The sequence below is a fragment of the Glycine soja genome, chromosome 12 (genome assembly GCF_004193775.1).
Source record: "Glycine soja cultivar W05 chromosome 12, ASM419377v2, whole genome shotgun sequence".
Taxonomy (NCBI): domain Eukaryota; kingdom Viridiplantae; phylum Streptophyta; class Magnoliopsida; order Fabales; family Fabaceae; genus Glycine; species Glycine soja.
The window spans coordinates 956,623-971,114 of NC_041013.1; the positions used below are offsets into that span (position 1 = coordinate 956,623).

The following is a 14,492-nucleotide window of genomic DNA, read 5'->3' on the forward strand; positions in this document are numbered from 1 at the left end:
TCGTTCAAATGACAAAGATAACAATATTATCTGTGAGCCAAATTATAATATTTACAAATGTTTTAATCCAAACATATTTTAAATAATAATAAAAAATCTTACAATCATTTGGTTGTCAGAAAATGATAAAATAGAAGGAGAGCAAGATAAAAAATGAATTAATAAGAAATATTATATCATATTAGCACAACAAATAAACAATTACAACAAAAATATAATAATTATTTTATCTTATTTTATTATATCATACCATAACCTGACAATTAACAAATGCTTGTATTTTTCTATTTTTAATAACGTTATATTATCATGTTAGTAAATATCATTATATTATTCAAATAACTTCAACGTTAAAAGAGTAAAGTATCCATAGTGATTTGGAAAATTTACTTTATTGTTGTCATATATCACAAAAAGAAAAACGAGTCTACAAAATTGTTAGATAGTAAATTTAATTCGTAATGCCAATGCCTTGTCAAAATGTTAAAGAGGGTTGTAGTTTTATTTTATTGGCCGTGATAATTATACTCCTTAAAACATCGGTTAAAAAATTAAAAAATACTTACTTTTTAAAATATCATTAATAACGTTTTTTTTGTCTTCTAATAAAAATATTTATATTTTAAATTTTTTAACCAATGTCCTTAAGACATTGATTATTATTTTTCTTATTTTATTATATTACATATCACAAAGCAAAACTCAATAAACTATTATAAATTTTAAAACAGTTAATATCTCATATTCCATCTCATTATTAACAATTCAACTTTCAAAATGTGATTTATATATCGTTTTTTTAAGTTTTAAAATATAAATCTTACTAATGTTTACATAGATTTATCAATACTAAATCCACCATTCATATATATATATATATATATATATATATATATATATATATATATTATGGGTGTGACCCAAATGATGTTATTGAGGAGGACATTTTGGTGAATTCAGAGGAAGCAGGGTATTCTGGTAATTGAGATAAACAGGTAGTTTCGGGGGGCCAAGGGTGTTAATGAAGGAGCAAAATGGACATTTCGCATAATAAAATAAGCATAAACGTCAAGCATAAGTAATCACACGTTGTTTCTCTTTCTGCGTCTCAAGAGCGTTTTCCTTTTCTTTGGTGTAAGCAACTGTCATCAAACACGCACGCACGCACGCAAACTCTTCAACGCAACGGTGGTGAAACTCTTTCAAAGTTCAAACCCAGATTTTGAAAAAAAGAAAGACAAAACAAGCAGAGCATAAGCCATTACTTAGCTCCACTTTGCTTGTGGGGTAGGATTTCTCCTTTTTCTCTTTTTTCCTGTGCAGAGGCAATTTTTCTTCATTGCACTTTTCAACTCTGTGTCCTTGTTTTTTAATTTCTGGGGTGCGTTTTTTTTTGGTGTTTGGAAATCCATTCATTCCATGTTGGAGTAACCGTTGAGAGGATAATAGTTGGGTTGTTTGTCTCGACTTTTTTGTTTTCCGAGGTGGCTTAAATTTTATGAAGAAAATCTTTGCTGTAGATTTTCTTAGGATTTTATTTCAGATTCACTTTGGATGTTGTCGATACTCTATATTGCACCCCCCTTCCCACTGTTATTAATTTATCACTCATTTTAAAAAAATATTTTGTTGAGTCAAATCAAATGGAACTCTATTTTTCCGACCTTACTTCTTGCTTTTGACGATTATGCTTTGTGGAGAACATAAGAAAAAATATATGGTTTCTCTTAAAATTTTTTTACCTGGAATTAAGAAAAATATCGTCTCTATAAACTGTTTTGAGATCGTGGGGGATTGGGACCTTTCTATTTTGTATGGGATATAGATTATTTTATGTGTTACTTGATAAAGTTTTTGTGATTCATATCAATTTCTTACTGTGCAATCGGTGCCAAATCTATTGTTCGGTGAAGAAACGGTAGCATAGTCAGTCTTGCTTATTTATTCATTTCATTTTTTGCAGTTATATTCTATATAAGGGGAAGCTCAAGTTCTTCCTCTTTGTTGCAGCTGTTATAATACATACGTAGATGGGTTCGACACCAGAAGTGTTGGCTCAGAGAAGTTGTGGCAAGCTCATTGGGACTCGATTGCTACAGTACTTAAATGGAGGTCCTCTCTCCTTCAAAACCCACCAAGCCATCGTTCTGATTGTAACATTTTTTGCTTATGCTAGTTACCATGCCACTAGAAAAACCACAAGTATTGTAAAGAGTGTCCTTGATCCCCAATCAGCAGCTACAGGCTTGACCTTCTTTCCATTTAGGCCAACCAATTTCACTGAGTCAAATGGATCAAAGAGACTTTCTTCCAACCTTGGAGATGGTTGGGCACCCTTTAATGGATCAGATGGGACATCCCTTCTTGGTGAATTGGATGTTGCTTTTCTTGCAGTGTATGCTTTTGGAATGTACTTTTCTGGACATTTTGGTGATAGGTGTAATTTGAGGATATTTCTAACAGTGGGGATGCTAGGAACTGGCTTGTTTACTTCACTGTTTGGGGTAGGGTACTGGGGAAACATCCACAACTTCTACTATTATTTAGTAGTTCAAATGATTGCTGGATTGTTTCAATCCACTGGATGGCCGTCCGTAGTTGCTGTTGTGGGTAACTGGTTTGGGAAGAGCAAGAGAGGGTTGATCATGGGAATTTGGAATGCTCACACTTCAATTGGGAACATTGCTGGTTCTTTGATTGCTTCTGCCATGTTGAGCTATGGATGGGGTTGGTCCTTTGTGGTGCCGGGACTAATAACTGCTTTCATCGGTTTGGCGGTTTTCCTTATATTGCCGGTCACACCCGAGTCAGTAGGAGCAAGAGAGGAAGATGAATTCAGTGGTCCTATTAAAAGTGGAGAAGAAGCGGCAGAGCCTCTGTTAAGGCAAGAGACTCCAGTTGAGGAGAAAGAAGCAGTTGGGTTCATAGAAGCATGGAAAATTCCGGGGGTTGCTCCCTTTGCTCTCTGTCTGTTTTTTGCCAAATTGGTCGCATATACGTTTCTCTATTGGCTCCCATTCTATGTTAGCCACACAGGTACTTAAACTTCCTACTTACTTTAAATTTATCTTTATGTTTAATCTGCATGACATTTACCTTTTACAATTGAAGCAAACAATCATACTCTTGCAAACTTCATATTTCAAATATGCAATGCATTTTTGCCTTATAAAAATCTGTAGTTTCTCATTGATGTTCATTATTTTGCAGCAATTGATGGGAAATATCTATCTAGTGAGACATCAGGAACTCTATCCACTTTATTTGATGTTGGAGGGGTGCTGGGTGGAATTCTAGCCGGCCACATTTCTGATCACTTAGAGGCTAGAGCCATTACAGCAGCAAGTTTCATGTACTGTGCAATCCCAGCTCTCTTCTTCTATCGAAGTTATGGACATGTTTCTTTGATTGTAAATGGAGCATTGATGTTCGTCACTGGCATGTTTGTGAACGGGCCTTATGCTCTTATAACTACTGCAGTTTCAGCTGACCTGGGAACACATAAATCATTGAAGGGTAATTCACGAGCTCTAGCAACTGTCACAGCAATCATTGACGGAACCGGTTCTATTGGGGCTGCAGTTGGACCTTTGTTAACAGGTTACATATCTGCAAAGAGCTGGAGTGCTGTTTTCACAATGTTGATGGCAGCAGCTTTAATTGCAGGGCTGCTTTTGACCAGGCTAGTAGTGTCTGAGGTGGCCACAAAGATTGAAGAGTCGAGGTCTAATAGAGCACAAGACTGTTCACTTAATGTATAAGAATAACCTTGAAGGGTCACAGCGATCTTATGTTGCTGTATGTGTAGTGTAGGAGTGCCTATAAAGTCTCATTCACAGCTTCACTTCGTTAAATTAAAGAGGAGCATGCCCAACAGTGTTTGTACATTGTGTGATATACCCAATTACCAACTCTAGCATAGTATCATCCCTACACACAAGCTATTCAAGAATTCCTTGTAGCCTTTTAATTTTGGAAATTGACCACATTGTTTGGAGGTCAAGAATGAAACTTGTCTAGTGAGTTTACAAATTAGCATTTTTCAATGGCTTAATGGGTGCACCAAACTGCAAATACAAATAGCTGGTAAAGATAAGCTCCATGCTTTTGTAGATTTTGCTCCAAGCCCCTCAGTTGGACTTCTTTGAGTTTGAGGATGCCCTTTGCTTCTTATTCTTTGAACTTGGACTTTTCACTCAATACTGATATCAGAAGACAATAGGTCAACTCCCTTGAAGCTTTCCTCAGAAACTAACACTATTAGCTTATTAAATACATATATATGCGCTTTTAACCATTGCCAAAAATATGGCTTGGGATCTTATGTAGTTGTGGTGATAAGTTGCCGTTGTATTCTGAGCGAATAATCATGAACTCTGCCCAGAAGTTTTCAGTAAGGTGGCTTCAAAAGTTTACAATACAATTCTTTCATTTTTTGAAGATTACTTTCTTTCGGAGCTGGAGCTTGTTGCACGTACTTCTCAAATAATGGTTCAAGTACAATGGTTGGAAAATGGAAAGCAATTATCATTTTCGGTATCTGTCTAGAAGCATTGTTTCTCCTCTTACAGCTTGCAATTTTCCCTTCTATTTATTGGTCAAGTAATTAGTTGCATATCAATAGTTTGGTGTGGAAGTTGAAAGTCTGTGGACTTTCGACAAAGCATGACATTTTTGAAGAAAATTGACGTGCAAAGCACACAACTTCTCGTAAGAATAAAGGACACAATTGGCATGTCAAGTTGATTGCGTTGTATATTAAGATTGGTTTGAAGGCTGTGAATTTAGAAATAAATTTATGGTCCAAAATTGATGTCGGCATTATTCATGTTTGTAATGTATATTGTTATTATTTAGGTGTGGGGACGAAGGAAAAATTGGTCCACTAATCAGTATATTTTGTTAAAATGTGAAAAAAGGAGAAGAACCTAGCTTTGGCCCCCATTAGTGAAGAAGTCCTAAGGTGGTCCACCACACCAGGAGGGGTTTATCATAAGTTGGATGGATCATTTTTGTCGCTGCAATTTTCTTTTGTTTGATAGTTGATGTATCTTCGCCAACTTGAATAAGGTACTATCATATGGTGTGATTGCATAGTTTGTCGTCATTTATGATTGGACAGAGAATTCTATCCGACCACTTTGCCATTCATAGAGTTCCATGCTCATTTGATCAATTAAGAGTATATTTACTGTGTATTGTGATTGTACTTCTTGTACCTTTTTAATATAATTATTTTTGTCTGATCCAAACAAAAGAGTATATTTGGTTTAATTAGTGGATAAGTTAGTTAAAAATTGATAATATTATTTTATTAAGTTAAAAGTGTTAGGAAAAATTACTTAGTTAGTAAGTGTATAATAACTTAAATAGACATAAAAGAAAGAATTATGATAAGATAATAAAAAATAAAATAGAAAAACAAATAAGCTAATAAACTTATAAACTTAAAATATCATAACAATTAGAGTTTTAAAGAATGTTATCACAATATTATAGGGTACTAAATTAAGTATCTTCACTGATTTAGTCCAACAAACTTGTAAGTTCTAAGATAATTAGATAAGTTAAACTGAAAATCCTTACCAAACATGTTCTAAAAGACTATAGGGTAATTTCATTGCTATCTGCGTTAGTTTTTTTGTTTTTTGTTTTTAAGTCAAGATTAGCTATTTTCTTACATCTTAGTCTAGGATGTTTACACTAGAAGGAAAATATAAGCCCAAGAAGTAATAAATGTAATTGATAATACGGTGTAATAAGAAAAGAGAGATGAAAAAAACAAAAGTGTCAATTAAGTTTTTGTATTATACCTAACTTTTAGATTTAATATATTTTATTCCTATATTTTTATATTTAAATACGTAAATTTTAGTCTTTAAAACTAATACTTTTTTCCCGTATAATACCAAAGTTTAGGTATTTCAGAAAATATAAGAACTAAACTAATGTTTTAGAAGTTTGAAATATAAAATCAAATTTATAAATTTTTAAGCACTAAAAACACAATTAACCTAAGAGACTCTAGCTATATGTAGTCAAATTAGTTCATAAAATGCCGTGAACAGAAAATGAATAATTCTTAAAAGTATTCGAATGACGATTTATCAGAACTACAATGTATATTATATGGATATCTAACACTTTAGGAGTATAAGATGGATTAAATTCTCTAATATGAGGCTCAAAATCTCTAAATGGCAATATTAACATGTTTTTAGAGTAGAAATATAGTGATTTTACTCTAAGTTGATGCATTGTAGTGTTCTTACAAGACGACATTAACTTTAGTCAACATGACAAATTAGGTTGATTCTTTTCTTTATATTGAAGGTGTCTTATTAGGTAGAATGAACCTTATCCAATTAATCTGAATCTTAATCAGCTAGAAAATTAGTTTTAATTATACTTCTTGTGAACATTATTCAAGAACGGATGAAGAAGAATGGCAAATGAGGATGACGGCGAGAGAGACAGTTATGGTCTTGTGGATGGATGTTATCCATGGAAAAGGTCTTTCTGAACTTGGTGGAATAAATAATCCCAACAAAAGTGGCGTGTCTTCTGTACCGATAGAATTACTTATGGCTACCAATAATGCAACCATGGAATTGATAATAATGACAATAATGTTTCGTTACTTCAATATCAAATATTTAATAGATGAAAATATTATTCTTATTCGTAACGGGAAGCTTCATTATTGTGTTGTCACAAGTTTTTAATTCACTCATCGTTTCATTTATTTATTTTTACAGCTGAGTAGTGGGGTGACTCAGCATCGCTAACCATGCAGTTAGTGATTTCCAATTGTTAATTGTGACCCAGAGTAACATTAATTAATTTTGTCCTAACAATTTTCAACCGTGAATTTGATTCGTATCAGCTTTTGAATCGTTGAATGGGACAAATATAATAACCTGATTAATATAGCCACTATGGTAAAGAGGGGTTGAGTAGTTTAAAGTTTGGATTTACGAATAAGATAGTTCGGCGTGATTTGCATCGTGACTCATGGCCTGAATATTTATGTCCATAACCACTCAAGTAAAGCTTAATGATACTATTAGTTAATATTTTAATCAAGTGACGCTATTAGTTTTATTTTTTATTTTTTAAACAATGACACTAATAGTTTATTTATCATTGGATTGTACACTTTCATTTTACCGAACTCTTCAAGAAACAAAACAACTAATCCCACAGAATTACACCATCTCCACATAGATACCGGCCGGCAGAAATATTTTTAAATTCAAAATTTAGATCAAAATCCATATATTATCGTTTGATAGGACAAATTAATGGTAAGGATAAACAACTTAATTTAATTTTTGTCCTATTTTTTAATAGTAAGTTTTATTACATGAATATGATTACTTTGTATTCGATTTCATTGTCTTTATCCAATTATACAATTTTTTCTTTGAATTTAATTTTAAATCAAGAGAATGTAGGAGTGTTTAAAAAATAAAAAACGTAAAATAAATAACTAAAAATGATAAAAGTATAATAGTATATCATTGAATTAAAAAAATCTTTGTAGATAGATTTAAATATTATTTTTGAGGAAAGTAATAGATGGGATAAATAGCCAATAGCCAAGCAAAAGCACAGCCATTTTGAGAAGCCCATTGATTTATTCTAATCCAATACCAGCCACATACAAGATTCGGCTATTACTTGTGGCACTCTCTTTCTATTTGTACAACCTCCCCTACTTTTTTATATTTTATTTAAAGATAATCTTTCTTGTTAACTTTTTATTTTTTTTAATAATTATTAGATATTCCAAAAATTTAGTTTCAAATACATTTAAAAACTGATTTTTCAAATACATACTTAAATTCAAATCTTTAGGTATTGTTAGTTTAATTCTTCAATCAAATTTTAGAGTTTCACTTTGATAATTTATGTAATTTTTTTATGTATATCTTTATTATGTGGATTACTGAAGTACGATTTTAATTCTAACAGGAGAAAAGTATCAATAACACCTAAAGAATTATATCTATGTTTTATCTTTTTTTAAAATTCTAAATTTAATTTTAAAGTGTTATATTAATTCTTAAAAATTATTTTCCACAAGAGTAAGTTGCCATATTAAAATTTCGAGGTAATGACAAGGTTAAGAAAGGAATTTGTTGCAAAAAATAATACTGGGCAAAGGCAAGACGCCAATCTTAGATGTCTCAAACATGGCAAGGAACTTTGTCCACATGACAATACACAACAAAAACAGACAGAACTATGTTTGTAGTTATAAGCGGAGGTTCTTTGATAGGATCCACTAAAGTAACAAACACGTACCCAATGATTAGTGATCCAGTGTCAACACATTCTAATGCTAATGCTAAGCTTGTGAAGATAATCTTTGATTATCATAAAACACATTAATGAAGAGAGATGAAGGAGTTTTAAATATAAATAAATATTCAATTAAAGATCAGTTAGAAAATCGATTTAAAAAGTCAAAACTTATGAGATATCTTAGAATTTCATCCAAAAGTAAAACATTCTAATTACTGTGGTTAAAACCATAGAAACATTCTAATTGATTTTTAGAGAACAAAGAACAGGAGAGATGTATAAATAAAAAGGAAGGTTGCGAAAAGTAATACCCGTTGAAGAAGGTGAACCAAGAAGTCCATTAAGTTCAGTAAGTTGCACCCAAAAAAGGGGCCCAGCATTAAACCACACAAATGCTTGCATTGCTAAATCTCCTGGACCTCTAGGAAGGTGGGCTACTCTTTCTTTTCTTTTACTTGCTGATTATTGTAGAACTAGGTTTGTTAGATGATTTTCTCTTAATTTATATGCATTGCTCGTGTAATTGTTTTTTTTAAATGTCAATCGATAAGAAATTATGACAACTGACAAGTATAACTTTTAAGGTAATTATAGTAAAAATTAATAAATTTATCATATATGATCATTTGTGATTAAATATCATTATAAAATCCCTTTATATTAGTGCATACACTATACTCATTTTTAAAATAAAATAAGAGAGGCGCAACACGTAAAAATATAAAAATTAATTTCCTGCGATTGTACATTAACAATTTAACACCAAGTAAGAACTATTCGGACTTGGGCTGCCTGTTTTAGTCAAGTGCTTGTATGCCTTTGGGCCTTTTTATTTTTTTCTGGCCCTTCTAGGCTTTCAATATATCATGCACCTATCAAAAACGGAAAAAGAAACAAATAAAACGAAAAAAAATCCTACATATTATTTAATAAATGACTAATGAGTTTTATATGTACAGTCAGAAGATTAATAAAATAAATATTCATCATTAAATCGTATCCGTATGATTAAGAATAAATAAACCATATATATAAGCTTGTAAAGTACACTCAAGACGTACTTATGTAAACAAAGGTTTTGCTTTTGCCAACAGAAATCCGTTCTCGTCGTTGCACTTAGAGAGTTAGACATGTGATTGGTTTGCATTCAGTAATAAAAAAAAATCTAGTAGTTAGCACCTAGAATAGAATTATAGAAACAAATAAGTTGGGGATAAAAAAAAATAAAAAAGAATGTTGAATCCAAGGCGAACGTGGAATCAAGAGAAGAGAGAAACATAACGCATCATAGACCACACAAGGTTGGTCCCAATATCTGTTTCAGCCAATAACGTCTCATCCTTCCATATCTTTATCTTTTCATTTTTTTTCTCTCTCATTTCTATTTTTTCTCTCAACCAAATTAACTTCATCCTCATACGAATAATAACAAATAATATAATATAATAAATAAAAGGAAGGAAAAGGAAAAAGAAAAAGAAAAATCTAATAGTATACTAGCATAGTTATTTCCTTCCACACCAACAGTTTTGTGAGTGAAGCCTTTCCAGTGTGCAGCTGCATCTGCAGCCGGTTCAATCATTCAAAATTGTTAAGTTGTTTGGTTTGGAGCAATCATCATTGTCCAAATTACAATTTTTTCAGGTACTTCCATTCACAGACATAGCATGCAGCCATGCACTATTATCTTCTTTTTTTTTTTTTTAGTTTGCAGGTTTTGTATTTCCATTAAAAATTGCGTTGGTTTTCATTTGGGTACTTCCAGTTTTATTTGCTACAGGCATGTATTGTTGTTTTCATGAAGTATGCATATTCTAGGTGGTGGGGGGCAAGAAATTATTAATCTTCTTTATAAAGGAAATCTTGAATAATTCATTATTTATATTATTACAATAATTAATATTTTTTTTATTCTTTGATTTATCAGAAGGATAGCAAGAATTTGGGAAGTTGCTGAAGCAATAGGGAGTAGTGGATACGGTTTAGGATCATTGTTATAATAGGCAAAATTGATGGTAATCGTACATAGTGGCTAGGAAGGGATATAATGGCTACTGCTGCAGTTATTGGACTCAGTGGAGGAAAGAGGCTCTTGAGTTCATCATACCATTACTCTGATATTATAGAAAAGCTTTCTTATGGCAGTGATTTTGGATCCACACACTACCAAATTGTTCCTACAAAATCTTTAATAGTTGCCAAGAAGTCATCCAACTATACTCCAACTTTTCCAGCATCGAACCAGCAGAATCAGTCCATTAAGGCTCTTAAGGAGCATGTTGATGATGCCCCTACCATTGCGGATCCATGGTTTCAGAGTTACAACTCTAATGACTTAGAGGTGGAAAGCTCTGAAATGGGTTATTCTGTGGAGGCTCTTCTTTTGCTGCAGAAGTCAATGCTGGAAAAGCAATGGAACCTTTCCTTTGAAAGAGAAGTGCTTACTGAAAATTCGAGTAAGGGAAAAAAATGTAGGAAAGTGGCGGTGACTTGTTCTGGGGTGTCTGCAAGGCAAAGAAGAATGAATACCAAGAGGAAGACCGCTATTAAAACTTGTGGTGCTATGCAGCTGAAGTCCAAAATCAGTCCAGAGCTGCTTCAACACCGTTTGAAGGGCTACGTAAAAGGTCTAGTGAGTGAGGAATTGCTCTCTCATGCAGAAGTTGTAAACCTATCGGAGAAAATAAAAGTTGGGCTTTCCTTAGAGGAACATAAATCCAGGTAATTGCATATATGGTTGATCCTATGATTAATTAAAATGATGAAGAATCTGTTCTTATAGTCTGCCTGTTAGCTTCAATATTATGTAATTGTTACATAGTGATATTTTGTGTGAAACAATGCAGCATGTTAAAGAATCTCTGAATCACTTAAAATGGAAGTTTTGTTACTGACGCTTTAAACCTTATTTATCATCTTTTATTTTAATCATACTAATCTGAATGGGGAATGAGAGTAATTAATAATGCAATAGGTAAAGGTGATTCTAACTTGCTTGGCATGAAGGTCTGCTTTTGTTCATTGCAACTTGTTCTGTAAAGCTATTGTTTTAACCGTTTGATTGTTTTATTACAACCCTATTGTTTAAAACTTTTATGTCAATGCCTGAGCCTTAGTTTTCTTGACAAGTATATGTATCATATAGTGCATATGACTTTTTAGCAGGTTGAACACAGAACTAATTTGGATTTCTGTCACCTTATTTAATTAATGAAATTCAAATATTTCCTTCTCACCGTGTTAGCTTTCAACAGCATATAGCTGGTGGTAGAGGTGGAAATATTGCTGTTAAGAATTGCATTAGGATGGAAAAAAGGTTATATAAATCATTAAGCACGTATTCACTTCTTATAAAGTCATAACATAATAGTCTTTTATAATGAAAAGTTTCATTCTTCATGGTTACTTATATATAGTATATATTTTCTTTATGGAAATTCTAGCAAATAATTTTGTAACTTGACTATTATACATAAACCTTTTTGAGTTTCAGACTGAAGGAAAAACTAGGATGTGAACCCTCTGATGATCAAATGGCAACTTCTTTGAAGATTTCTCGCACTGAACTACGAGCAAGAATGATAGAGTGCTCTCTGGCAAGAGAAAAGTTGGCTATGAGCAATGTACGCTTAGTTATGTCTATTGCCCAAAAGTATGATAACCTGGGTGCAGAAATGGGTGACCTTGTTCAGGTGATTATAAACATATCTCTGTTTCAACTAAATATCTGGTTGGCTCTGCTCCTTCATCTGCTGTAAAATACTCATCTTATCTTCTCTGTAGGGTGGCTTGATTGGATTACTGCGTGGTATTGAAAAGTTCGATTCTTCAAAAGGGTTTAAGATTTCAACTTATGTTTATTGGTGGATACGTCAGGTGAGGTTTTGCGTGCTTATGAGAATTTTCTAGACTTGCCTTCTATATGGTTGATTATAAGACATGCTTGTCATTGTTCTTTAAACAGAATATGTCATAAGATTCACCCAATTTATATTTTTAAATTCAATGGAGAGAACAGCATATGAGAAAATATATTCATGAAATTTCTTAAAATAATTTCTGTTAAATACTTGAATTTTTCTCATAATTTCTGTAAACCTGGATAGTATGTAACTAGTACTTTATAATCAGTATTAAATCTCTGACAGTCCTTGCAGTCCTAATTTCTGAATTTGGGTATGATTAATCACTAATCAGTTTCATCCAGTGGGATAAGGTTTTTGTTGTTGTTGTCAACTGTCAAGTATTCAGTTGCTTCTTTTCACTTCATATTTTCTGATATCATTTCTGAAGCAACAATTTTAGGTGTAGAGATTGCATGTTCTGCATCATTTTGTTCCCTGTCCATTTTCCTTGGTTTTTGAATCCCACGTGATTGTGCTGTTTACATCTCAAACTTGTCCAAACACAATGAATACTGTTTTTCTGTTGACAGGGTGTTTCAAGAGCTTTAGTTGAGAATTCAAGAACATTAAGATTGCCTGCTCATTTGCATGAGAGATTATCTCTAATCCGCAATGCAAAGTTTAGACTAGAAGAGAGAGGCATTACTCCAACTATTGATGTAAGTCAGCCAAATGTATAAAATCTGCAATCTGTATCAAGTATGTAAAAATTTCTAAATATTGGTAGACCTTACTGAATTGTTCCCGGGTTTTGTAGAGGATTGCAAAATACCTTAACATGTCTCAAAAGAAAGTCAGAAATGCTACTGAGGTAACAATGATCCTCATACATGACACATGTAATGTCTCTATTATCCATTTGCTCACCTTGTCTATAACTATACTTGTTGCAGGCAATCAGCAAAATTATCTCGCTTGATAGAGAAGCATTCCCCTCTCTGAATGGTCTACAAGGAGAAACTCATCATAGTGTAAGTGTTAACACCTTTCTACTAGTCCATCAAGGAAGATCATAAGAACTGCTTTCTTTCTTATTCTTTGCATTTTATTTTCTTTTTTTCTCAAGAATATCAATTGTGTCATTTGTGTTTTTTGCTTTCCATTACCAGTATATTGCAGATAATCGAGTGGAGAACATCCCATGGAATGGAGTAGACGAGTGGGCACTAAAGGTATTTTGTTGACATGCAGAGGATTGTTTTAATGCATGTTGTCCTTTAATTCTCAGTATGTTGATTATTTTTAAGTATATGTATATTGATTTGGAGTCATTGGACAAAAACAAAATAATTTTCAGTTTTCAGTGGACAATACGATGTATTATAAATGTGCTATTTTAGAAACTACGAAGTATATTAACTGAACTGTAATCAATCATTTCAGATAAGCCTGCATAGTAATAGCTCTTCTGTTTTTATATGTTGTTTCATAAAATTTTTATGGGCCATGCTAACAGAATTTTTTTTATTGAAAGAGTGGCATTTCATTGGAAATCGTGGTGGGAATATATTGATAACTCAACTCTTTGTCATAAGAGCTCCATTTTCGATTTCTTAACCAATAGCCTAAGATCACTTGTTAGCATTATCAGTACTCAATGTTATAAACTTCCATAATGATTAATACCACTTGTATATATATTCACAGGATGAAGTGAACAGACTCATTAATGTGACCCTTGTGGAACGAGAGAGAGAAATTATTCGACTTTATTATGGACTGGAAAAAGAATGTCTTACGTGGGAAGACATAAGCAAACGGTGAGTTTAACCACGATTTCCTATTACTTTTTTTCTTAAGTAATACTTATGCTAAGTTGGAATAACTAATAAGGCTTGAAAATATCACACTAACAGCACGGCTTCCCCTGTCTCTGTTGTCCTCAAAATTAAAATTCTGGCCATTACTCTTTGTTGTGTTCTTTCTGCAGGATAGGTTTGTCAAGAGAAAGAGTAAGGCAAGTTGGACTTGTTGCATTGGAGAAACTAAAACATGCTGCGAGGAAGAGACAAATGGAAGCCATGCTATTGAAACATTAAATTTGGACTCATCATAGAAATATGTTACAATGTATATATACAGAGAGGAAGTATGTACCTAGAAATTTGACTTCCCGATTCAAAAAGAGGACAATCATATAAGGGAACATTGAAGATTTGTAAATCCCTTTAAATATGGTGTTAGTACCAATAAATATGGGTAATTTTTGTTTTAATACTCCAAAAGAAATTGTTGCTTTAAGTTCTCATATATTTTTTTTAAATGGTTTTTTTGTAA

General features: G+C 32.5%; 2 protein-coding genes across 3 annotated transcripts; both read left to right on the forward strand.

The window, feature by feature from the left end:
• The first annotated feature begins 1,091 nt into the window (after positions 1 to 1,091).
• LOC114379476 (putative glycerol-3-phosphate transporter 1) lies at positions 1,092 to 5,198 on the forward strand. 2 transcript variants are annotated; one of them, XM_028338147.1, is made up of 3 exons: positions 1,092 to 1,287; positions 2,011 to 3,036; positions 3,211 to 5,198. In XM_028338147.1, the coding sequence occupies exons 2-3, from the start codon at positions 2,031 to 2,033 to the stop codon at positions 3,759 to 3,761; spliced, it is 1,557 nt and encodes a 518-aa protein (XP_028193948.1). In that variant the 5' UTR covers positions 1,092 to 1,287; positions 2,011 to 2,030; the 3' UTR covers positions 3,762 to 5,198. The 2 variants fall into 2 exon arrangements, with proteins under 2 accessions (XP_028193948.1, XP_028193947.1); XM_028338146.1 differs by having other exon boundaries at positions 1,093 to 1,287; positions 1,964 to 3,036.
• Positions 5,199 to 9,785: 4,587 nt separating this feature from the next.
• On the forward strand, positions 9,786 to 14,492 carry LOC114380102 (RNA polymerase sigma factor sigA-like). Its single transcript, XM_028339035.1, has 10 exons — positions 9,786 to 9,954; positions 10,238 to 11,031; positions 11,804 to 12,002; positions 12,094 to 12,186; positions 12,746 to 12,874; positions 12,973 to 13,026; positions 13,109 to 13,186; positions 13,325 to 13,387; positions 13,863 to 13,975; positions 14,146 to 14,492. Exons 2-10 carry the CDS (start codon positions 10,358 to 10,360, stop codon positions 14,252 to 14,254), a joined length of 1,512 nt encoding a protein of 503 aa, XP_028194836.1. The 5' UTR covers positions 9,786 to 9,954; positions 10,238 to 10,357; the 3' UTR covers positions 14,255 to 14,492.

Bases quoted from the DNA above. Each gene is read 5' to 3' on its own strand.
- LOC114379476 (XM_028338147.1), top strand. From the start codon at position 2,031: ATGGGTTCGACACCAGAAGTGTTGGCTCAGAGAAGTTGTGGCAAGCTC. The intron at 3,037-3,210 runs GTACTTAAACTT...ATTATTTTGCAG, and splicing joins ATTCTATGTTAGCCACACAG to CAATTGATGGGAAATATCTA.
- LOC114380102 (XM_028339035.1), top strand. From the start codon at position 10,358: ATGGCTACTGCTGCAGTTATTGGACTCAGTGGAGGAAAGAGGCTCTTG. The intron at 11,032-11,803 runs GTAATTGCATAT...TTTGAGTTTCAG, and splicing joins TTAGAGGAACATAAATCCAG to ACTGAAGGAAAAACTAGGAT. The intron at 13,388-13,862 runs GTATTTTGTTGA...ATATATTCACAG, and splicing joins TAGACGAGTGGGCACTAAAG to GATGAAGTGAACAGACTCAT.